We start from the raw sequence: 26078 nt of genomic DNA on the forward strand, positions 1-26078 counted from the left end.
GAGACCTGCAATAATAATTTAAAAGAAGAAGCAGAAAGGATTTGGAAAAGAATGATCTTGTAATGATTGGATCACCACACTGCAAGTCATCCATAATTGAAGACATCAGGGAAATTCCAGGCCAGTACAAAAGTAAGACAAGGCCATATGCTATCACTTCTCCTTTTTCTTACTGTCCTTGACTCAGAGGTTACTAGAAATGCATATTGTATGTGACTTCTGGGAAATTCTAGACTTTGCTGGCCTGCCAAATCAAAGACATGAAGGAAAAAATCAATGCCTTGAGTGAAACATCAAAGAAAGCTGGACTAAAGATTAGTTAATAAAAGATCAAACTACTATGTACAAACAACAAACAAGACCATAATAGAAGGGAAGAACTCAGAAAATGTCAACAAATTTGTCTACTTGGGGAGTGTAATTAGCAAGAAAAGATGCAAAAATGAAAACATCAGGATAAGAATTGGAAAAGCGCCGCAGAATTTTCTAACTTGAGAGCGGTCTGGAAATTTACTCCCATATCCTCAAAGATAAAAGTAAGTATTATCAACTCAAATGTCAAAACAGTCATATGATAGGATCAGGAATAAGTAGAATAGTGAAGATAGATATAAAGAAAATACCCAACTCTTACTAGCAAGTGCACAAGACAAATCTCGCAGACCAGGTGGTTCATAGGATGCCAAATAAAATCTTAAGGTAAAGATCTAACCATCACCAACAACAAGCCAGCTCAAAAGAAAAAAAATTGCAATGGGTGGGAAATGTTTGAAGAGACAAAAGGATAAGCATCACAAAACAGGCACTAGACTGGAACCCTAAGGGGATGCAAAAATGAGGACGCCCAAAACACTGGCAAGCCCTTCTGCATGAAATAAATAGAAGCAAAATATCTAAGGAGTGGGCCAAAAAATTTGCAGAGATCATACATGGTGGAGAGTGATGATGGAGGCCATATGCTTGTTAGGGAGCTAAGAGGATTAATAATAACCACATGGCAGACTGTTAGAGAGAACAGACTATTTGCATTAACAAGGACGTGTAACCTAATAACAGGATCAGTTCATATATTTAAAAATATATATTTTCAATCCAACCTAATCCAATTCAGGGTCAAGACACACAGCCAATTTATATTCATCAATTCACCTAACACATGTATGTACTGTATTAGCTAAATGTCAAATTTGGTGTATGTAATTAGAGCAATTACTTTATTTTATGTTTAATTATAAATTGTTTTGTAAAGTGCTTTCTATTAGTTCTCACTATGAAGGTACCATAATCAAGACCGACTGAATTAATAATTTTATATCAAACTCAGCACAAGTAATATCAACCAGTCCCAACATGTCTGAGATAACCTAATTATAAATCTGAAAGTCATGTAAATTCCCTTTGGTATGCTTCCAGACGTCTGCAATATTTCAAAACAGAGGCAGGAAAATGATTCTGTTGAGCAACAGTGAAGAAAAGAAGTGAAGGAAACCAAGTGGGTGAGCGTACGCCTCTAAAACATGAAAAGATAACTACTTAAGTAGGAAAAAAAAAGAAACACGAATGGCAGGATACAAAGTTCAATATAAACACCCTGACAACACAATCAGTTCTTTGTTGAGTCTGCACAGATTTTTTTAACTCTTTTCAAAGAAACCTCCAAACTTCTGTAAATTAAAATAAAAGCAACACCAATTATTGTTTTGTCTTGCACAAATCCTCATCTGAAAATTGTCATATATTTAAACTGTGTTTAGGCAGTACTGAAGAAATTAAATTTATTTTTGTTTAGTAAAGAGATACTATACATAAATGTAATTTTATAGTTTTTCCTATTTATAGTTGCTGCATGTCAGAATTAATCACAATCATAATGGGCATAAGGTGGGTATTAGTCCAAGATGGCACAATAGTCTAAGCGCACATTATATTGTAAGCAATATTACATTTTTCTTTAGATAAATATAAAGAACAGTGGGTTAAAAAATTGGATTCATAGGCAGACAGGAGACAATAAGCTGTCCAACGGTAAAGACAGGAAATGTGCAACTTCACTCTCCCACCCCATGTTTGATTTACCAAATATACAATAAAATTTATTTTTTGTATAGCCCAAAATCACACAAGAAATGCTGCAATGGGCTTTAACAGGCCCTGCCTCCTGACAGCCCCCCAGCCTTGACCCTCTAAGAAGACCAGAAAAAAAACTCCCAAAAAAAAACCCTTGTAGGGAAAAAATCAAAGAAACCTTGGGAAAGGCAGTTCAAAGAGAGACCCCTTTCCAGGTAGGTCGGGTGTGCAGTGGGTGTCAAAAAGAAGGGGGTCAATACAATACAGTACAATACATAGAACAGAACAAATCCTCAATACAGTATAAAAATAAAAATTCTAGAAGTACGGAGTAGAATTTCTCATGAGATGATATCACATAATATGATTTGGATTTGTTTACAGTCCTGGAGACCATCAAGCTGCCTCTCCCATTTGGCCATAACACATCTGAAATAGCGCTAATCCGATGAAAGGACCCCTATTTCCCACGATTCCTGCGATCCTCCACTAGAGATGACTTTACCTTAGGCAGGCAATATACAATTTAAAGAGATTGATATTTTCTTGGGAATTTTTACATATGCATTATTTTCACTTTTACCTTAAAAATTTTTGTAAACACAATACTTACATTGTGAACATACACTAAAGATATGCCATCGCATCACCTGCTATCGTCCTGCTGCTGGCGAGCTAAGCGTTTTGCTCGTCTCTTGTCACTGTTTTAAGAGCTGGGAGCACATGATGCTTATCTGACAGATGCAATCCAACAACTGCTAGGGTTAGATGTCTCTGGACTTGTTTGAAATGATGGCTCACTACCTGGTCTTGCGCAACGTTCTAAAAACAATACTTGCCCCTTTATTTACGGCTCTGGGCATGGTTAAATTCTTTCTTGCAGGACGTACAATGCTGCTCTCGTGCGGTTTGGGTTGGTGGGCTGCTGTCGCGCTGCCCTTCGATCTTTTGAAAGCCATTACAGCCTCTGTCCTTTTTCCTGCTTTGTGTCTCTGCTGCTCGCGTTGTGATTTCTTCTCCGTCATCATAAATATACACCTGACAGAATTGTGTTTTCTTTGAAATTAAACTTGTCCTTGCTTTAACTGTTGCGGGTCCACAGATTCTCATAGTGTATGTTCCGTTATTGTGTAAATCTACGTTTTATGCATTGAATGATGTGCACTGAAACACCTGTATCTGTGTGTGCTGCTTCCTTTTACACTACTGATTTTGTTTTTTTGCCCAATCTCTTTCGTCTTGCGGTTCTTTTATTTGTCTTTCGTGATCTTAACGTGTAGATCACGTATCGTCTACTAGTCATTCATTCCACAGGATTTTTTTATAATTGACATATTATATATATATATATATATATATATATATATATATATATAAACATATACACACCCAGTATATACTGTAGTGGGCTGGCGCCCTGCCCGAGGTTTGTTTCCTGCCTTGCACCCCGCGTTGGCTGGGATTAGCTCCAGCAGAACCTCGTGACCCTGTAGTTAGGATATAGCGGGTTGGATAATGGATGGATGGATGGATATATATATACTAGCAAATTACCCGCGCTTCGCAGCGGAAAAGTAATGTGTTAAAGAAGTAATGAAAAAGAAAAGGAAACATCTTGAAAATAACATAACATGATCGTCAATGTAATTGTTTTGTCACTGTTATGAGTGTTGCTGTCATATATATATATATATATCTATATAAATATACACATACACACAAACATTATATATACAGTATATATATCTATATCTATATATATATATATCTATCTCTATATATATATATCTATATATATCTATATATATATATATATATATATATATATATATATCTATATATATACACACACATACACACATTATATCTATATCTATATCTATATATATATATAGCAAAATACCTACGCTAAAATATTTGGCCATTTCGGTACACCTGAAAGCGACAACCGAACAATTCAGCGGCAGCCATCAACTCACATGCAGATGCATAGGTGAAGGGCTTAAGCATTTCACTCTTATAGTGCTCCTGTATAATTATCTCCTGTACCGTCATCAGTTCACACCTTGAACCTGTCCCAGTCATTCAATACATAAGACACAATGTTTCTCCAGATATCAAGAGTGAGCCTGATATGGCTCTGCAATATGTAACAAAGAGAATGGAAAAGATAGGTGCCATCTCCGGGCATGGAAACCACTCGGTAAGTGACAGTTATTTGATCGATGGTGATCACCTCGATAGACATGTTAATGCAGGTACGGTTGGAATGATAAAGGAAACAATGTAAAGTAAGTGTAAAATACCTACACAATAACTATAATCGTAATAAATGAACAATAAAACAGCGGAGAAGCCGTGGATTAAACAAAAAGGCTGTAGTTATCAGTAGGGAGACGTGAATCCCGTGGCGAAGCAAGGAAGGGAATGTAGAGACAGGAGCAAGGCACGGCCTTATATAGGCAGGCAGCCAACAACGTGGGAGGCGTTGGGATGGGGGACCCAAAGCTGCCTCACACGGTGACCGAGCAGCAGACTATGGACGTATATATGTACGTAAGTAGGATTCAGTTAGCGTTGGGAACCCGTGTACCAAATTTCTTGAAGATGGGCCCATAAGTAACAAAGACTGTTGAAAAGTTCAATATGGCATCCGACAGTGGCATCATACCACCGAAATAAGTACGTACATTGGTTTCGGTTAGTGCAGGGAAGCTGCCTACCAAATTTCGAGAAGATGGGGCCATAATTAAGAAAGTTCAACATGGCGGACGTTGTTGACCGTTATGAGCATTACACGTAGAATTTCGAAACGAAACCTGCTTAACTTTTGTAAGTAAGCTGTAAGGAATAATGAGCCTGCCAAATTTCAGCCTTCTAGCGGCTGACAGTGGCGTCATACCACCGAAATAAGTACGTACATTGGTTTTGGTTAGCTCAGGGAAGCCACCTACCAAATTTCGTGAAGATGGGGCCGTAAATAAGAAAGTTGAACATGGCGGACGTTGTTGACCGTTATGACCGTTACGTGTAGAATTTTGAAATGAAACCTGCTTAATTGTTGTAAGTAAGCTGTAAGGAATGGGCTTGCCAAATTTCAGCCTTCTACCTACACGGGAAGTTGGAGAATTAGTGACGTTGGAAAGTTCAATATGGCGGCCGACAGTGGTGTCATACCAACGAAATAAGTACGGACATTGGTTTCCGCTAAAAGTTAAATATGGCGGCCGACAGTGGCATTATACCAACGAAATAAGTACCAAATTTCAGCCTTCTACCTACACGGGAAGTTGGAGAATTAGTGACGTTGGAAAGTTCAATATGGCAGCTGACAGTTGCGTCATACCACCGAAATAAGTATGTACATTGGTTTCGGTTAGCGCAGGGAAGCTGCCTACCAAATTTCGTGAAGATGGGGCCATGAATAAGAAAGTTCAATATGGCGGACGTTGTTGATCGTTATGACCGTTATGCCTAGAATTTCAAATGAAACCTGCTTAACTTTTGTAAGTAAGCTGTATGGAATGGGCCTGCCAAATTTCAGCCTTCTACCTACACAGGAAGTTGGAGAATTAGTGACGTTTGTAAAATTCAATATGGCGGCCGACAGTGGCGTCATACCACCGAAATAAGTACGTACATCGGTTTTGGATAGCGCAGGGAAGCCACCTACCAAATTTCATAAATATGGGGTGAGCCTTCTACCTACACGGGAAGTTTGAAAATTGGTGATGTTGGAAAGTTCAATATGGCAGCCGACAGTGGCGTCACACCATCGGAATAAGTAAGTACATCGGTTTCGGTTAGCGCAGGGAAGCCGCCTACCAAATTTCATGAAGATGGGGCCATAAATAAGAAAGTTCAACATGGCGGACGTTGTTGACCGTTATCGACCGTTATGACCGTTACGTGTAGAATTTCGAAATGAAACCTGCTTAACTTTTGTAAGTAAGCTGTAAGGAATATGCCTGAAAATTACAGCTTTCTACCTACATGGGAAGACGGAGATTTAGTGATGAGTCAGTCAGTCAGTCAGTGAGTCAGTCAGTCAGTGAGGGCTTTGTCTTTTATTATTATAGATATACACACACACACACACAGGGTTGTCCAGATCTAATTATGCAACTTTTAATGCAATGCAGGAAAACAATACAAGACAAAAGAATTGTTCAAAATATCTTGTAATAAACAAAAATGAACTTACATTGAATTAATTCACTGATTTTGTGTGAATTTTTTGTGAATGCTCTATTTAATTAACTTAATAAGTTATATCGTAATGAAAATTGCACAATTAGATCTGGACCACCCTATACACACACATATATATATATCACTCACAGTATATACAGTGGTGTGAAAAACTATTTGCCCCCTTCCTGATTTCTTATTCTTTTGCATGTTTGTCACACAAAATGTTTCTGATCATCAAACACATTTAACCATTAGTCAAATATAACACAAGTAAACACAAAATGCAGTTTTTAAATAATGGTTTTTATTATTTAGGGAGAAAAAAAAATCGAAACCTACATGGCCCTGTGTGAAAAAGTAATTGCCCCCTGAACCTAATAACTGGTTGGGCCACCCTTAGCAGCAATAACTGCAATCAAGCGTTTGCGATAACTTGCAATGAGTCTTTTACAGCACTCTGGAGGAATTTTGGCACACTCCTCTTTGCAGAATTGTTGTAATTCAGCTTTATTTGAGGGTTTTCTAGCATGAACCGCCTTTTTAAGGTCATGCCATAGCATCTCAATTGGATTCAGGTCAGGACTTTGACTAGGCCACTCCAAAGTCTTCATTTTGTTTTTCTTCAGCCATTCAGAGGTGGATTTGCTGGTGTGTTTTGGATCATTGTCCTGTTCCAGCACCCAAGATCGCTTCAGCTTGAGTTGACGAACAGATGGCCGGATATTCTCCTTCAGGATTTTTTGGTAGACAGCAGAATTCATGGTTCCATCTATGACAGCAAGCCTTCCAGGTCCTGAAGCAGCAAAACAACCCCAGACCATCACACTACCACCACCATATTTTACTGTTGGTATGATGTTCTTTTTCTGAAATGCTGTGTTCCTTTTACACCAGATGTAAAGGGACATTTGCCTTCCAAAAGTTCAACTTTTGTCTCATCAGTCCACAAGGTATTTTCCCAAAAGTCTTGGCAATCATTGAGATGTTTCTTAGCAAAATTGAGACGAGACCTAATGTTCTTTTTGCTTAACAGTGGTTTGCGTCTTGGAAATCTGCCATGCAGGCCGTTTTTGCCCAGTATCTTTCTTATGGTGGAGTCGTGAACACTGACCTTAATTGAGGCAAGTGAGGCCTGCAGTTCTTTAGACGTTGTCCTGGGGTCTTTTGTGACCCCTCGGATGAGTCGTCTCTGCGCTCTTGGGGTAATTTTGGTCGGGCGGCCACTCCTGGGAAGGTTCACCACTGTTCCATGTTTTTGCCATTTGTGGATAATGGCTCTCACTGTGGTTCGCTGGAGTCCCAAAGCTTTAGAAATGGCTTTATAACCTTTACCAGACTGATAGATCTCAATTACTTCTGTTCTCATTTGTTCCTGAATTTCTTTGGATCTTGGCATGATGTCTAGCTTTTGAGGTGCTTTTGGTCTGCTTCGCTGTGTCAGGCAGCTCCTATTTAAGTGATTTCTTGATTGAAACAGGTGTGTCAGTAATCAGGCCACAAATACATACTGCTCATAAGAATTAAAGGAACACTTTTTAATCAGAGTATAGCATAAAGTCAATGAAACTTATGGGATATTAATCTGGTAAGTTAAGTAGCAGAGGGGGTTGTTAATCAGTTTCAGCTGCTGTGGTGTTAATGAAATTAACAACAGATGCACTAGAGGGGCAACAATGAGATGACCCCAAAACAGGAATGGTTTAACAGGTGGAGGCCACTGACATTTTTCACTCCTCATCTTTTCTGACTGTTTCTTCACTAGTTTTGCATTTGGCTACAGTCAATGTCACTACTGGTAGCAAGAGGCGATACCTGGACCCTACAGAGGTTGCACAGGTAGTCCAACTTCTCCAGGATGGCACATCAATACATCTCATTGCCAGAAGGTTTGCTGTGTCTCCCTGCACAGTCTCAAGGGCATGGAGGAGATTCTAGGAGACAAGCAGTTACTCTAGGAGAGCTGGAGAGGGCCATAAAGGTCCATAACCCATCAGCAGGACCAGTATCTGCTCCTTTGGGCAGGAGGAACAGGATGAGCACTGCCAGAGCCCTACAAAATGACCTCCAGCAGGCCACTGGTGTGAATGTCTCTGACCAAACAACCAGAAAGACTTCATGAGGGTGACCCAAGGGCCCCATGTCCTCTAATGGGCCCTGAGCTCACTGCCCAGCAGCATGCAGCTCGATTGGCATTCGCCATAGAATACCAGAATTGGCAGATGCACCATTGGTGCCCTGTGCTTTACAGATGAGAGCAGGTTCACCCTGAGCACGTGACAGAAGTGAAAGGGTCTGGAGAAGCCATGGAGAACATTATGCTGCCTGTAACATCATTCAGCATGAGCAGTTTGGTGGTGGGTTAATGATTGTCTGGGGAGGCATATCCATGGAGGGTCACACAGACCGCTACAGGCTTGACAAAAGGCACCTTGGCGCCATTAGGTATCAGGATGAAATCCTTGGACCCATTGTCAGACCCTATGCTGGTACAGTGGCTCCTGGTGCACGACAATTCCTGGCCTCATGTGGTGAGAGTATGCAGGCAGTTTCTGGAGGATGAAGGAATTGATACCATTGACTGGCCACCACACTTTCCTGACCTAAATCCAATAGAACACCTCTGGGACATTATGTTTTGGTCCATCCAATGCCACCAGGTTGCACCTCAGACTGTCCAGGAGCTCAGTGATGCCCTGGTCCAGATCTGGGAGGAGATCCCCACAACACCATCTGTCATCTCATTAGAAGCATGCACCGATGTTGTCAGGCATGTATACAAGAACACAGGGGCCATACAAAGTGCTGCGTACAATTTTGAGTTGCTGCAATTAAATTTTGGCAAAATGGATTAGCCTGCCACATCATTTTTTCACTCTGATTTTTGGGGCGTCTTTGAATTCAGGGCTCTGTAGGTTGATCATTTTCATTTCCATCAAACGATGTGGCATCCTTTCGTTCCTAACACATTACCCAGTCTATATCAGTATAGATATCCAGGAGGATTTATTTTTCCCATTGAGATCTGATGTGTTTTCAAAGTGTTCCTTTAATTTTTTTGAGCAGTTTATATACAGTGGTGTGAAAAACTATATATATATATATATCTATACTAATAAAAGGCAAAGCCCTCACTGACTCATTCACTCACTCACTGACTCACTCATCACTCATAATTCTCCAACTTCCCGTGTAGGTAGAAGGCTGAAATTTGGCAAGCTCATTCCTTACAGCTTACTTACAAAAGTGTGGCAGGTTTCATTTCGAAATTCTACGCGTAATGGTCACAACTGGAACCTATTTTTCTCCATATACTGTAATGGACGTTAGCTCGATGGCCGTGGGGGTGCGGTGCTGCGTATGACATCATCACACCTCCCATGTAATCATGTGAACTGACTGTGATCGCAGTGCGTAGAAAAGAAGGAAGAGCTCCCAAAGAGCGCTGAGGAAAAACGCCATATACTTTATTCACGAGATACAAGTTTAATGAGAAGAAACGAGGTATAAACGAGACTTTGGATCACTTTGTAACGGAGTTAAAATTGCTGTACCGAGAAACTTTTAAGTGCCGGGTCTTAGCTAACATTAAATAAAGCCGTGGACATCGCAACATCACACAAGAGAGCAGCTCACGTGAACTGACGAGCATACAGTGATCACTTCCATGCATCAAACCTGTTCAAAAAACGCATTACACAATTGACAAGGTAGGAAAAGAATATGCTCCGAGCTGAGCTCCACAGCTAACACAGTCTTGCGGAAGCAACTTCGTCACGCTGCCACCAAATACTCACAGAAAAATCCACAAGTTAATACACACGCTGTCTCTAGAGTTTCTCCACACTCAATGTATTCCTCGCATCCCCTTTATACCCTCTGATCTCCCATTTCAATTCAGATGCCTCCAATTTCCAGTAAGGCTCTGCTTCGCGATGAGAAGTAAGAAGTCTCAGGGACAGACCCAACAAAAGGTTGCCATTGATTTCAGGAAAGATTGCTTTTCTCCTGGACAACTATACATTGCATTCTCAAGAGTGAGCTCGCGCAGCTTCGTCATATTACAACCAGAGTGCTGAACTGACAACGTGATATATAAAGAGAACTATAATAATCGTAATAAACGAACAATAAAACAGCGGAGAACCCGTGGATTAAATAAAAAGGCAGCTTCCTTGGCAAAGCAAGGAAAAAGGATGGCTTTATATGTCATTTGTTTATAAAACAGCGGAGAAGCTGTGTAAAGGCTGCTTCACAAAAAACCAGCAGAGCACCTTATATGAGCAGGCAGTCAGCTAAAGAAGGGAATCAATAAATATCTATAATCGTAATAAACGAACAAAAAATAGCGGAGAAGCCGCAGATTAAATAAAGGAAATGGGTACCTGAACAGTAAAGTAAGTCTCGAATAGCTACACAATAGCTATAAGAATCATACTAAACGAACAATAAAACAGTACAGAACCACGAAACAAGGAAAAACGACGGCCTTATATGGCGTTCGTTTATAAAGCAGCGGAGAAGCTGTGTGAAGGCAGCTACACAAAAAAATAGCAGAGCGCCACACTCTGAATGTATTCCTCGCATCACCGTTATACCCCCTGATTTCCCATTTCAATTGAAATGCCTCAAATTTCCAGTAAGGCTCTGCTTCGTGATGACAATTAATAAGTCTCAGGGACACATCTTACAAAAGGTTGCCATTGATTTGAGGCAACATTGCTTTCCTCCTGGACAACTATACGTTGCATTCTCAAAAGTAATCTCAGTGCACAGCTTGGTCATATTACAACCGGACTGCTGAACTGACAACGTGGTATACAAAGAGATCCTTAACAAGTAGTTATTGGTATATTTTCCCTCAGTTTAAAAAGGTTTTCTTTTCTTCTTAATAAAAATTTAAAAGCAGTTCTTCGTCACTGCAAAGTGCGGGGATTTTGCTATATACAGTATATATATATATGTAGATATATATGTATGTTTATATATATATGTAGATATGTATATATACTGTATGTGTATATATGTGGATATGTATATATATATGTGTGTATACATGTAGATATGTATATATATGTAGGTCTGTATATATATATATATATGTATATACAGTATGTGTCTGTGTGTATATATATATATATGTGTATATATGTATATATATATATATATATATATATATATATACGTTCCCTCGTGGAGTTTGCATGTTCTCCCGTGTCTGCGTGGGTTTCCTCCGGCTCGGTTTCCTCCCACAATCCAAAGACATGCAGGTTAGGTGGATTGGCGATTCTAAATTGGCCCTAGTGTGTGCTTGGTGTGTGGGTGTGTTTGTGTGTGTCCTGCGGTGGGTTGGCACCCTGCCCAGGGTTGGTTCCTGCCTTGTGCCCTGTGTTGGCTGGGATTGGCTCCAGCAGACCCCCGTGACCCTGTATTTGGATTCAGCGGGTTAGAAAATGGATGGATGGATATATATACGTGTGTGTATGTATGTATGTAATATGTATATGTGTGTGTGTATGTATGTATGTATATGTATGTGTTGTGGAGCCGACCCGGACACAGAGAGGCAGACATGTTGTTTTTCAACCACCACACGTTTATTTACAACTATTTACAACAATTATAAATGGTCACTAGGACCCAGTTTGTGCACAATACCCCAAACACTCAGTCCTGGCCACAAATGCCTCTTCTTCGGGCCGCCTCCACATCTCTCTCGTGCCTCGTCCTGCTTCCACCCGACTCCAGCTTCGAATGAAGGGAGACGGCCCCTTTTATACACTCCCCGGATGAGTTCCAGGTGCTTCTGACACACCCCCCGTTGGCCACGCCTACGTGTGGCGGAAGTGTCGGCTGCTCTCCCGGCAGCTCCCCGGGTGTCCTCTTTATTCTTCCCCCCAGCACTTCCTGGTGTGGCGGAAGTGCTGAGGTAACAGGTCCCAAGGCATTGGGGCCTCCTGGCGTGACCATGGGCCCCTACAGGGTGGGGCTTCCATGCCCTCAACCCGTGGCCCCCAGAGCAACCAGGAAGGCGGCCCCCACGTGATCCAGGGTGGGCGCAGACCCACATCCGGTCCCTCATGGCGTCCTGGCCGGGTCATTGTCCCTGGCATCCCTGACAGTGAGTATATATGTTGATATGTGTATATATATATATGGATATATATGTAGATGTTTATATTTATATATATATAAATATGTGTATGTGTAGATATGTGTATATGTACAGTGGTATGAAAAACTATTTGCCCCCATCCTGATTTCTTATTCTTTTGCATGTTGGTCACACAAAATGTTTCTGATCATCAAACACATTTAACCATTAGTCAAATATAACACAAGTAAACACAAAATGCAGTTTTTAAATGATGGTTTTTATTATTTAGGGAAAAAAAATCCAAACCTACATGGCCCTGTGTGAAAAAGTAATTGCCCCTGAACCTCATAACTGGTTGGGCCACCCTTAGCAGCAATAACTGCAATCAAGCGTTTGCGATAACTTGCAATGAGTCTTTACAGCTCTGGAGGAATTTTGGCCCACTCATCTTTGCAGAATTGTTGTAATTCAGCTTTATTTGATGGTTTTCTAGCATGAACCGCCTTTTTAAGGTCATGCCATAGCATCTCAATTGGATTCAGGTCAGGACTTTGACTAGGCCACTCCAAAGTCTTCATTTTGTTTTTCTTCAGCCATTCAGAGGTGGATTTGCTGGTGTGTTTTGTGTCATTGTCCTGTTGCAGCACCCAAGATCGCTTCAGCTTGAGTTGACGAACAGATGGCCGGACATTCTCCTTCAGGATTTTTTGGTAGACAGTAGAATTCATGGTTTCATCTATCACAGCAAGCCTTCCAGGTCCTGAAGCAGCAAAACAACCCCAGACCATCACACTACCACCACCATATTTCACTGTTGGTATGATGTTCTTTTTCTGAAATGCTGTGTTCCTTTTACGCCAGATGTAACGGGACATTTGCCTTCCAAGAAGTTCAACTTTTGTCTCATCAGTCCACAAGGTATTTTCCCAAAAGTCTTGGCAATCATTGAGACGTTTCTTAGCAAAATTGAGACGAGCCCTAATGTTCTTTTTGCTTAACAGTGGTTTGCGTCTTGGAAATCTGCCATGAAGGCCGTTTTTGCCCAGTCTCTTTCTTATGGTGGAGTCGTGAACACTGACCTTAACTGAGGCAAGTGAGGCCTGCAGTTCTTTAGATGTTGTCCTGGGGTCTTTTGTGACCTCTCGGATGAGTCGTCTCTGCGCTCTTGGGGTAATTTTGGTCGGCCGGCCACTCCTGGGAAGGTTCACCACTGTTCCATGCTTTTGCCATTTGTGGATAATGGCTCTCACTGTGGTTCGCTGGAGTCCCAAAGCTTTAGAAATGGCTTTATAACCTTTACCAGACTGATAGATCTCAATTACTTCTGTTCTCATTTGTTCCTGAATTTCTTTGGATCTTGGCATGATGTCTAGCTTTTGAGGTGCTTTTGGTCTACTTCTCTGTGTCAGGCAGCTCCTATTGAAGTGATTTCTTGATTGAAAGAGGTGTGGCAGTAATCAGGCCTGGGGGTGGCTATGGAAATTGAACTCAGGTGTGATACACCACAGTTAGGTTATTTTTAACAAGGGGCAATTACTTTTTCACACAGGGCCATGTAGGTTTGGATTTTTTTTTCTCACTAAATAATAAAAACCATAATTTAAAAACTGCATTTTGTGTTTACTTGTGTTATATTTGACTAATGGTTAAATGTGTTTGATGATCAGAAACATTTTGTGTGACAAACATGCAAAAGAATAAGAAATCAGGAAGGGGGCAAATAGTTTTTCATACCACTGTAGATATGTTTATATGTATATATGTATATGTATATATGTTTATATGTGTGTGTGTCTCTTTGTGTGTGTGTATGTGTATACTGTATGTATATATATATATATATATATATATATATATATATATATATATATATATATATATATATATATATATATAACAGCAACACTCATAACAGTGACAAAACAGTTACATTGACAATCATGTTACATTATTTTTAAAATGTTTCCTTTTCTTTTTCATAACTTCTTTAACACACTACTTCTCCGCTGCGAATTTTATATATATACATACATATATATGCCACAAATACCTGAATAAAAATGGTTCCAAGCAGTCTTTTTTTAAAAAGTAATGGTAGGAAGTATCACAAGTATGAACCACTAATACATACAGACATTTATAATGAAGTGAGATAAAGATCCATGGCGTTATAAGTTTTATTAAAATAATAACAGTGAGGAAGTCCTGTAAGGCATAGGTGTGTGAGAGAAAACTGGTGTGGCTGTCGAGATTTTTTCATAATGTAACTGGTAAATTATATTTACACGCTCTCTAGGGCTACAGTGTCTGTTTGGCACACCTGCACTCGCTACCTATAAAAGTGGTCTGTGAATGACAAGGGGAAAAAAATGAAAAAAAAGGAAGTAAAAGAGTGGATGCACAGAATTGGAAGGGAGCCAGTGCAAAAATAAGGCTGTGAAGTGGTCAGGGGAAACCCCACAGCAGAACAGAATAAGGGGCACTCCAGGGGTGGGCCAGATTACTCCTGCTGCACTGATTAGGGCAGGAATGATCAGCGCTCTGATGGATCCAGCAGATGCTAAGCAGGGTATAAGGGAGATGGAGCAGGCTCAGCATGTCTCTGGTAATTTGCCAAGGGATGATGGTCAGGATGAGAGTCAGAGGACCGCTTTTGTCAGGGTCTTGGCCCCACTGTGCTTACCTGAGAGACGGGTGAGTGTGATGAGATAAAAAGGGAGAGAGGGGACACTGGAGCAACTGAGATAAAGGCAATTCTGGTTGTTTTTACATTTGGTTTTATGCAACATTTCTTGATTATTTTTTGTTGTTTTAACTTCCTCACAGAACACTGGTTTTAAGAGTTTTTATTTATTTGAAGTTTCTGGCACTGCACTTTTTGAACACTTTGCCTGAAAATAAAAGCACTGTGCACTTTGATACACCAACATTTTGTTTCTATGTGTTCTCACTGCCCAATCCATCCTTGGTTTACTCTTATCAATGTACCGGTTCAAGAGAGTATGTCAGCTGCAGGCACCCAGAGTATCACAATACTCTCAAACACACTTAATTCAATTTTAAGATGTGTGGATCTGAGCCTATCCTGGTAGCACTTGGTACAAGGCACACTGGGACAATATAGAGTTTTCAACTAACTTAACCTGCATATCTTCAGCACTAGAAGTGACACACATTTTTAAGCACTGTACCACTGAGGCTATACCAAGTGGTATCTGAATCCTTTCTCCACACTAATGGCCCATAAGCACGATCCAATGACAGAGCATCCCTACTGCCCTAGTTTCTTGTTTGTCCTATTATCACTTCAGACATGACCATATACTTTTCAATTAAAAAAAGTCAAAATTAACATAGGCCACCAAAACTCAGGGTTAAATAAGAAATGTAATGATTTTCTTTGTAAGCTAAACGTACATAATAAACAAGGGTAGTTGAGATATTAAAATATGTACTTCAACTTAAATATTCAGTCTAAATATTCTTGACTGCAATAAAAATGTGTTATTTTTCAACCTGTGATAGAGGTTCATTGAGGGCAAGATCCCTAGTAAATATATATTAGTAATCACTGACTTTGAAATAGTCTAAAATAATCCCCCACTTGCTTATGTTTGAAATTTGTCACATTTAACCTTCTGGTAGTGGCTCTTAGAGGGCTACCTGGGATTGAAGGATATGGCATGCACGGCTTCAAGTTCAACTGATCATTTTTGCTAAAGACACCTATTTGATTTACTCTTTATTATAATGGCATAATTTGCTACACAAAATATGGTTAAAAATGGCCTAAAAAATAGGGATTTTTGTGTCTGGATAGTCAAAAATTGAGGGGAACCACAAAAAAAAAACAATGTCCTACATAACTACACATCAAGACGAGTCAAATGGTATATCATATGTGGGTGTTTTCTTATCCTGCTGAGTGCGGAACAAAACAAAAGTGATTTCAAAGCACTAAGTAATTCTTATTAAGATCGCGCTAACACTAAAAAGAAAACTGATTCAGTATTCATTAGTCCATCAATGCATGGATTCCATAAGACCTTTGAAGATATACTATCGTATCTGGCACCAAGATGTTAGCAGCAGATCCTTTAGTCCTGTAACTTGCGAAAGGGTGACTGACCACATGGAACGGACTTGGTTCTTCAAACCATTCCTGAACAATTTTTGCAGTGTTGCAGGATGCATTATCCTGCTGAAAGACGTCACTGCCACCTAGGATTACCATTGTCATGAAAGGGACTATAAGGTCTGCAATAACCTTTACGTAGGTGGTACATGTCAAAGTAACATTCAAATGAATTCCCAGTAGCATCACACTACCTCTGCCAACTTGTCTTCTTCCCATAGCACATCCAGCTGCCATCTTTTCCAGAGGTAAACAATGCCCATGCACCCGGCCATCCAGATAATCTAAAAGAAAACTTAATTCAACAAACCAGGCCAACTTCTTCCATTGCTCCACTGTCCAGTTCTGACGCTCATGTGTAGGCGCTTTTGTCAGTGGGCAGGGATCAGCATGGGCACTGACTTGTCTGTGGCTATGCAGGCCTAAATGCAGCAATAGTAGCTCTACTGTGGAATCGGACCAGACAGGCTAGCTTTCACTCCCCTAGTGAATCAATGAGACTTGGATGCCCATGACCTTTGACAGATGCCAGTGAGATAAAAAGTTACACTATTTCACCAGCCACTTAGCATACAGAAAGCTTCTTTCAACAGATACTATAGAGCAATAAACAACAACACAAGGCAGCATTGTGTATTTTGAAATGCACCCAGAAATATGCCTTGTAACCACTTTGGAAACTACTTTGGGAAAAGCCACAGTAGGTGAACCACTGACAGAACTGTACACAAGATATGATTTAGCTCAGCAGCTAGTTAGCAAGTGAACAAACTTGCTGTCTTGTTAGTTCATGCCAGATCCTGGCAAGGATTAACATGAGTCGTCTTGCTTCCCCTCCCCACCCAACCCAGCCCAACTTCCCCACTCTAGTCTGCATTGTGAAATTGCACCAGCACTGCATACTCAAACATGACATCAGCATGGGAGGGATAAAATCAATGGCCCGGATACTTATCAGGGTGTGGGAGCACAAAAGCAGTTTCTGAAAACGTCAATCTGCTAAAATTCTTTATGCACATAAAGAATTTGCCTCAGAAGGCTTCTTGGTCCACAACAGCCCATTTCTCATGGTGCCCCTATAAACAACCATGGGCAAGCCTCTAGTTATAATTTTATAGTAAACACACACACACATAAGATACTTGCAGTTATGAAGAAATAGCAAGATGATTCAGTTATAACTTCCTTGTGTTTTCAATAAAGATTAATGTGTGTGACAGAACTCAGTTTGAAAGATCCTGATGCCTTCAGCCTTGTGACAGGGAGCTCAGCCACTTGCTGATAACTGCTAGCTATACCTATAATGATTTCCTTTTCAGTTGACGGGTAGTTAAATGCTCTTCTGAACACCAAGAAGATCCTGTTAGCTCACTGTGTGAATGGGAGGTCACTTTGTTTTAAGGGAGGTGGGGGAAACGTGGTAAGAAGAGAGAGCATTTCCCTCTTGGAAAGGAAAGGGGCAGTCAGATTTTATAGTCTTTCCTGCCAAAGGGCTAATTTTTTGTAGGCATTAGAAGGTGTGGACCAAAGTAATGGATAGATTTCCTCTGCAGCTGACAGCAAGACTCGACTTATTTCCTCTAAAGGATGAAAAGAAACCACCCTCTATAAAAATGGGAGAACAGCCCATGAATGAAAGCCAAGAGTTTATTTATGAGCAATGACATAATCTGTCAAACATTCATCTCCCCTGAAATCATTAACAAGCAGAAAATGAATTCGGTTGAAATACAAACAACTCAGAGTTTCAGCTGTTTAGGACTGCTGGGTCAAAACTGTCTGTGATGTGTGCACCATTCCATTTTGTGGAAATAACTAGTCTTGGGATTTTACCTGCCAGCCAACTACTTGGACAGTGGTATGACTGTAATTTTTGGTAATATGGGGCAGATGACATGGCAGGTGCCAGACCTTCCATCTACAGAGTTAAAAAGTGAGGCCACAAAAAGCTCCAGGCTAAGTGGTGGCAGCATATGATCTCAAGCAGAGAAATCAGTCACTAGGCCACCCATTAAAGGGTGCGCTCTGGGAGAACCAATAAGAGACTCGTACTCTAATACAAAAACAGTAGGAGACTGCATGCAGTCTTTAATTTGGAAAAGAAGGGTAGTGTTGCTTGAATTTAAGCACTTTGAACACTGAAAAGAACTACAAGGATACCAGCCTGAACCATTCCTGACCCAAGCAACAGCCTAAAGAGGAACTTTAGGGTTGCCCATTTATTAATAATTGATTCTGGTGCCAGAAGAAAATTTAATTTATTGCTAACACCTAGAAGACAGTGGTTCAATACTCATATAAGGAGGTACAGTAAGTTCTAAGTTGAAGTAAAGATGGTCAGATTGTCACTCCTTTTTAATCTGCCTCTCTAGCTATTTATATGGCCATAGTCCTGACTGTACATACTTATTTGACGTAATTGGCATACATTTAATACTATGTTCCTAACATGATGAAGCCTCCTACATTTGTGCAGCTAGCTTACTGGCATAGTTTTTACAATGCACTTATTATCTGAATCAGAAAGTAGTAAAAGTGGTAAACTACAAGCAAATTACAAAAATATGCATATTAGCTTTATTGTTGGGGATGTTGATATGGATTTAAATAAAATGTAGGATTCTGTGCCTGAATGACTTATAATTTATTCATTATTATGTAATTTACAGGGCCTGTAATAGTTGTAATATATATATATATATATATATATATATATATATATATATATATATATATATATATATATATACACACAGTGGTGTGAAAAACTATTTGCCCCTTCCTGATTTCTTATTCTTTTGCATGTTTGTCCCACAAAATGTTTCTGATCATCAAACACATTTAACCATTAGTCAAATATAACACAAGTAAACACAAAATGCAGTTTTTAATGATGGCTTTTATTATTTAGAGAGAAAAAAAATCCAAACCTACATGGCCCTGTGTGAAAAAGTAATTGCTCCCTTGTTAAAAATAACCTAACTGTGGTGTATCACACGAGTTCAATTTCGTAGCCACCCCAGGCCTGATTACTGCCACACCTGTTTCAATCAAGAAATCACTTAAATAGGAGCTGCCTGACACAGAGAAGTAGACCAAAAGCACCTCAAAAGCTAGACATCATGCCAAGATCCAAAGAAATTCAGGAACAAATGAGAACAGAAGTAATTCAGATCTATCAGTCTGGTAAAGGTTATAAAGCCATTTCTAAAGCTTTGGGACTCCAGCGAACCACAGTGAGAGCCATTATCCACAAAGGCAAAAACATGGAACAGTGGTGAACCTTCCCAGGAGTGGCCCCGACCAAAATTACCCCAAGAGCGCAGAGACGACTCATCCGAGGGGTCACAAAAGACCCCAGGACAACGTCTAAAGAACTGCAGGCCTCACTTGCCTCAATTAAGGTCAGTGTTCACGACTCCACCATAAGAAAGAGACTGGGCAAAACGGCCTGCATGGCAGATTTCCAAGACGCAAACCACTGTTAAGCAAAAAGAACATTAGGGCTCGTCTCAATTTTGCTAAGAAACATCTCAATGATTGCCAAGACTTTTGGGAAAATACCTTGTAGACTGACAAGACAAAAGTTGAACTTTTTGGAAGGCAAATGTCCCATTACATCTGGTGTAAAAGGAACACAACATTTCAGAAAAAGAACATCATACCAACAGTAAAATAAGGTGGTGGTAGTGTGATGGTCTGGGGTTGTTTTGCTGCTTCAGGACCTGGAAGGCTTGCTGTCATAGATGGAACCATGAATTCTACTGTCTACCAAAAAATCCTGAAGGAGAATGTCCGGCCATCTGTTCGTCAACTCAAGCTGAAGCGATATTGGGTGCTGCAACAGGACAATGACCCAAAACACACCAGCAAATCCACCTCTGAATGGCTGAAGAAAAACAAAATGAAGACTTTGGAGTGGCCTAGTCAGAGTCCTTACCTGAATCCAATTGAGATGCTATGGCATGACCTTAAAAAGGCGGTTCATGCTAGAAAACCCTCAAATAAAGCTGAATTACAACAATTCTGCAAAGATGAGTGGGCCAAAATTCCTCCAGAGTGCTGTAAAAGACTCATTGCAAGTTATCATAAACGCTTGATTGCAGTTATTGCTGCTAAGGGTGGCCCAACCAGTTATTAGGTTCAGGGGGCAATTACTTTTTCACACAGGGCCATGTAGGTTTGGATTTTTTCTCCCTAAGTAATAAAAACCATCATTTAAAAACTGCATTTTGTGTTTACTTGTGTTATATTTGACTAATGGTTAAATGTGTTTGATGATCAGAAACATTTTGTGTGACAAACATGCAAAAGAATAAGAAATCAGGAAGGGGGCAAATAGTTTTTCACACCATATATATATATTGCCTTCATTCACAGTTTTAGTTTATTCCTAAATGAATGAGCAAGCCCATTAGCAAACTGATACCCTATCCAGAGTTACTTCCTTCCTTACTGTATACTAGATATTTTCAGGATAGATTTGGACTCTCCATAACACCAAATAGAATAAAGCAGGCTAGAGAACTGACTTATGGATAGCATACAACGATGTATCTGAAGTTAAATATTATTTTAACTTTCTACCTGCTAATTCAGTGTTCAATACATTTCTCAGTTTATGACAAATAACCCCCCTTTTGAAATGGTACGAGTCCCATGCATTTTTAAAAAATGAGTTTGCATTTTTGCCCTCCTAAAGCAAAAAGTGATATATTTATTAGTTAATGGAAGAGGTCTGCCTGTTCATAAAAAGCAATAACTAAAACAAAAGAAAAAATGGTTAGGTACTGGTAAGCTCCATACACTGTAAAACAGGTCTCTAAAATTCTTACTATTCACTTGAAGAAATAAGGAAACCTATATTCCTTTTCAAATAAATAGAAATATGTATTTTAATTTTAAAATTACCAATTCAAGTACAGTACTCCTTGAACATAAATCTATATTATTTCCAAACAATTTGAAAAAGCTAAAATAAAAGCCCCTTAATTAATACAAAGGTAAGCCACCTACAGACAAGCATGTGGTGATCCTGGTGGCATTGGGATATCTGCAATGCTACATACTTTTAATTGAATTTAATTCTTGTGATCTGCATGGAGACTTAAGAGTATCCTGGTTCATTGTGAATTACAAACTCCACTTTCATCAAGCAAAGAGATTTACTACAATAACACTTACATGAAAAGCATCCATTAAGTTGAACATCTGATTGCCAATTACAAAAAATGGCTCTGATACTTTTGTGCCTATGGAATTACTTGGAGTTCCTGCAAAGAAAGAAACAGAAATGTTATTTGACAGACCCAAGACTTCCTCATTCCTTGTTCAAACAAACATGTGACTATAGGAAATTCATACTTAATCCCCATGTGCTTTAGCTAAGCAAGACTAAATGACTTTGTCAGCATCATTATAGTGCAAATTAATCTAAGATTTGAAATGGAATAGTCAACCTGAAAAGGACATGAATAAAAAATATAGGGCCTCTTTACTACATTTGGCAAACTTGACAATATATGATAAATACACAAAAAATATATTATACAATGCTTTTGCAGATCTGGTCTATGTAGCATGTTAAAGGATGAACATCAGATTACATTAAATTGCTAGTAAAGTATGAATTATTTAAATTTCAAATTGTATCCATACATCTTTATGTTTTATTATATTGCTAGCATCAATTTTATTTATTTCCATTTACAAATAGCAATCCAAATATAAAAAGCCACTACAAATCTACACAAGTCTATCCAAATCAACTTCACTCAGCTCAGGGTCACAGTGGCCACATCATGAATAAGACAAGAACTAATAATGTATTGGGTGCAAGTCCGTGATAGGATATATCCATACACTCATGCAGGGCCAATTAAATTAATGTCTGTTCTTGGAATGTGAAAGGAAAAAACAAAGTAACCAAACAAAAACCCAGTCAGACAGATAATGTTCATATTCTGGACAGATGGTTCTAACCATCATGCCACCAAAGATGTCCTTTACAACATTGTAATTAAACTCCCCAATAAACATTTGCAATGCAGCTTTAATTACTAGTAATTTGCCGTAGAATTGTTTGAACATGCATAAAGCATAACTAAATGTGCTTTCTACATAATCCCCCAAATTTAACAGTCCTGCAATAAATAGAACCTGTATCCTCTTCTTGTACCAGTCTAAATCTTGCTCTCGTAACCACTTCTTTGCCAGCTTTATCATCACTCCTAAACTTTTTGCCAAATATGGCAGAAATCAAAAAACATTTTTAACTGACCATGAATGTTCATTTAACAACAGGGCCGCACAGAGAAAATCTGGGCCCTCGTGTCTCAGAACGTGGCGACTACGTGACGTACTTGTTTGTTGGCTGATGACTTTTTTCTCAATGCGCCTGGAAACCCCTCCTCCTCATCACTTCCCACCGAGCAGGGAATACCCTTGTAGACCAAGTGACTTCTCTCCCAGCGCAGCCTTCATGTCTCCTACATCGTAAACTGTTGACCGCTGCCAAGTACCCTGTGACCCATGTGTCTTTTAAATTTCAAAACTAACCAGACTTGCAAAATTTTAAAAATACAGTAAAAATGAAATGAATTAAATACGTAAATGTTCAAATTATAATAAAAATTATGGGACATCTTGGGCTTCATGGGCCTCCTTGACGTTCATAGGCCCCGGAGCAATGTACCGGCTGCACCCCACTCTCCCGAAAAGAGGTACAGTCTCATAGGTACTGCATTATTCTTTCTTAGTTTACATTGCGCATTCTACCTTCAGTAACCTACACAGTGAAGTGACCTACATTCAGTGGGTAATTGATTTTGTTTGTGAAACCAGTGTTGAGATATTTGACCAATACTGCAGAACAAATAAAAAGTGATAAATAATAAGAACTGCAGCCTCGCAGTTAGGAGACCCAGGATTGCTTCCTGGGTCCTCCCTGCGTGGAGTTTCTCCCCGTGTCTGCGTGGGTTTCCTCCTACAGTCCAAAGACATGCAGGTTAGGTGCATTGCCGATTTTAAATTGTCCCTAGTGTGTGCTTGGTGTGTGAGGGTGTGTGTGTGTGTGCCCTCCGGTGGGCTGGCACCCTACCCGTGGTTTGTTTCCTGCCTTGCGCCCTGTGATGGCTGGGATTGGCTCCAGCAGACCCCCATGACCCTGTAGTTAGGATATAGCAGGTTGGATAATGGATGAAAAAAATATAACACAAATTCTGTTCAAAGAATTACATATACTGTACAGTATACTGATAAGTTTAAATGCCAAAGTAGAGTTTACATTAGAATATATGTAACAAACTTGTTTTTTGGCACCTTTAGACTCTGTCTCAATTTCCGGTTCATTTTTTTTTTGATTGCTTATATATTTTAATATTATTCTGGAGTCACCATTCTGTTTCTTGTTTTAGTATTGCCACTGTTATTTTACATCCATCTGCACAAAGCAGCAGCCATGTTGTTTATGGTTGTAATATCCATTGCCTTTCAGGTGACACAAAAGTCAGTTGATATACTGTATCTCATCTATATAAGGTGGCAGCACATAGTTTCTGCCCTTCAAGCAACAGATCAGTTTCTTTAGAAAAAAAATGAAGATTAGTATTAGTTGGGCATAAATAAAAAAAGTTATTCTGAGGACTTTGATACCCGTGTTTTAACTTTGATGCTTGTTCTGAAGGCTTTTTCTGGTTTACCTCCTCTTGCTTACAACTGGAGTAGCTAATAATCGTTCTGCCCCTCTTCATTCCTTCCATCGACTGGTCATTTGCTGTTGCCCTAAAATTCTCAAGAACACCTGTCTCTTGCCAACTGATTATAATAATTTCAAGTTGATTTTACTTATAAATATAGTAAAGTACAATAAAGATTATTGTAGAGCTTATTTTACATGTTGGTACAATGGCTCATTTTCCAAATAATGTCTTTGACTAAAAGATAAGATCTGCATTTTCCAAATTGTAGTACCTTGTTACCATCATTATATACATAATTTTAAATGGAAAACTGTGTTCTTAAATTTTTTAACTAAAAAATACTGTGCATGCACTTTGAATATTGCGAGCACTGGGCTAGATGACTTGACATGTGGATTAATTCACTGGGGTAACGTGAAATTCTTTTAATCAACCTTTTGATATTGCTGTCCACTGATGACACCCAGAGGTTTGATTATCCCTATTGCCCATGAAAATATTAGATTACATGTTTTTTTTTTTTTTAAACCATCCCAATAAACCACATGGGATACATAACATATAACAAATGTAATATTTGGGTGGGGTATTCCTTTAATGTAGCAGAAGAATGCAAAATATTAGAATGGGAACCTACAAATCCATAGAAAATTCCGCCAAGATCAGACTATATTTCATTTTGTGCTTTGTTACAATTTGTGTCCAAACAAAGGGCTGTAAGAGATTGCAGGATATAAAGAAAGGATACGGATATTTCTGTTTGAAATTCTGGTATTCACACTACTTTAACAAACATTTGCACACGTCTTTGCGAAATAAACATTTGCTTTAAGGCTTTCCAACTGTAACAAAAATGAAGGTGAATAAGACCTTTTAATTGCACTACGACACAACTAGTGTCTTACTTAAGATTATTAAAAATTTAATAGCTACTGTTTTATACCTAAGAGAAAAAAAAAACTTTATATCTAATTTCATTACCTAATGATATTTGGTCTCCAGGAAGTACACTTTGAGGACTACCATAATACACATGCGGCTCCCCTCAAGGACACTTCCTTTCATTTTCAGCTTAGGGTGAAGGATCAGTTTTTGTATTTTTAAACACACTCACACACTGGATGACAAGAACAAATGCATTAAACTACAGCCAGCAACACCAAGGCTTATCAGTCACTCTGCATTCTCATTTCTGGCTGCCTGCTCCATCAGAAAACAGACTCTTGTCATTAAAATCACATCTCACACTCCTACTGAAAAAGTCTGTAAAAAGAAAACAGAAAAGGCGAAGTCCTGCTATGTTTAACACCTCTCCTGTTTTCATTCCTAGATGGCCAATTATAGTGTCTCTGTTTCTCACACTCGGATAAATCTTCAAAGTTAAAATTCAGCACCAGCCTACTAGGTGTTTTACTTGATCTTTCTTAAAACAATCAGACAGGCTTCCTTCTCTATGTTGTGAAAATGGCAGATTAAAAACTCACATGTTTGTACCAAATGTCTAAAAATGAATAAAATAAAAGTCATAATAATTCTGATAAATTTTGACTTTTAAATGTATTTACATCCATCCATCCACTTTCTAACCCGCTGAATCCGAATACAGGGTCACGGGGGTCTGCTGGAGCCAATACCAGCCAACACAGGGCACAAGGCAGGAACCAACCCTGGGCAGGGTGCCAACCCACCGCAGGACACACACAAACACACACTAGGGCCAATTTAGAATCACCAATCCACCTAACCCGCATTTCTTTGGATTGTGGGAGGAAACCGGAGCGCCCGGAGGAAACCCACACAGACACGGGGAGAACATGAAAACTCCACGCAGGGAGGACCCGGGAAGCGAACCCGGGTCTCCTAACTGCGAGGCAGCAGCGCTACACAC

At 39.5% G+C, this 26078-nt stretch overlaps 1 protein-coding gene across 5 annotated transcripts in view; it reads right to left on the reverse strand.

The window, feature by feature from the left end:
- The window catches only part of adam15 (ADAM metallopeptidase domain 15), a 110842-nt gene that overhangs the window by 82836 nt on the left and 1928 nt on the right, over positions 1–26078 (reverse strand). For all 5 annotated transcript variants that reach the window (XM_039752453.1, XM_039752458.1, XM_039752438.1 and 2 more), the window contains exon 2: positions 21675–21763. In XM_039752453.1, the coding sequence (XP_039608387.1) occupies positions 21675–21763 (89 nt within the window). The remainder of the gene's footprint in view (positions 1–21674; positions 21764–26078) is intronic.

Source organism: Polypterus senegalus, chromosome 1 (assembly GCF_016835505.1).
Source record: "Polypterus senegalus isolate Bchr_013 chromosome 1, ASM1683550v1, whole genome shotgun sequence".
In the NCBI taxonomy this organism is placed as follows: Eukaryota; Metazoa; Chordata; class Cladistia; order Polypteriformes; family Polypteridae; genus Polypterus; species Polypterus senegalus.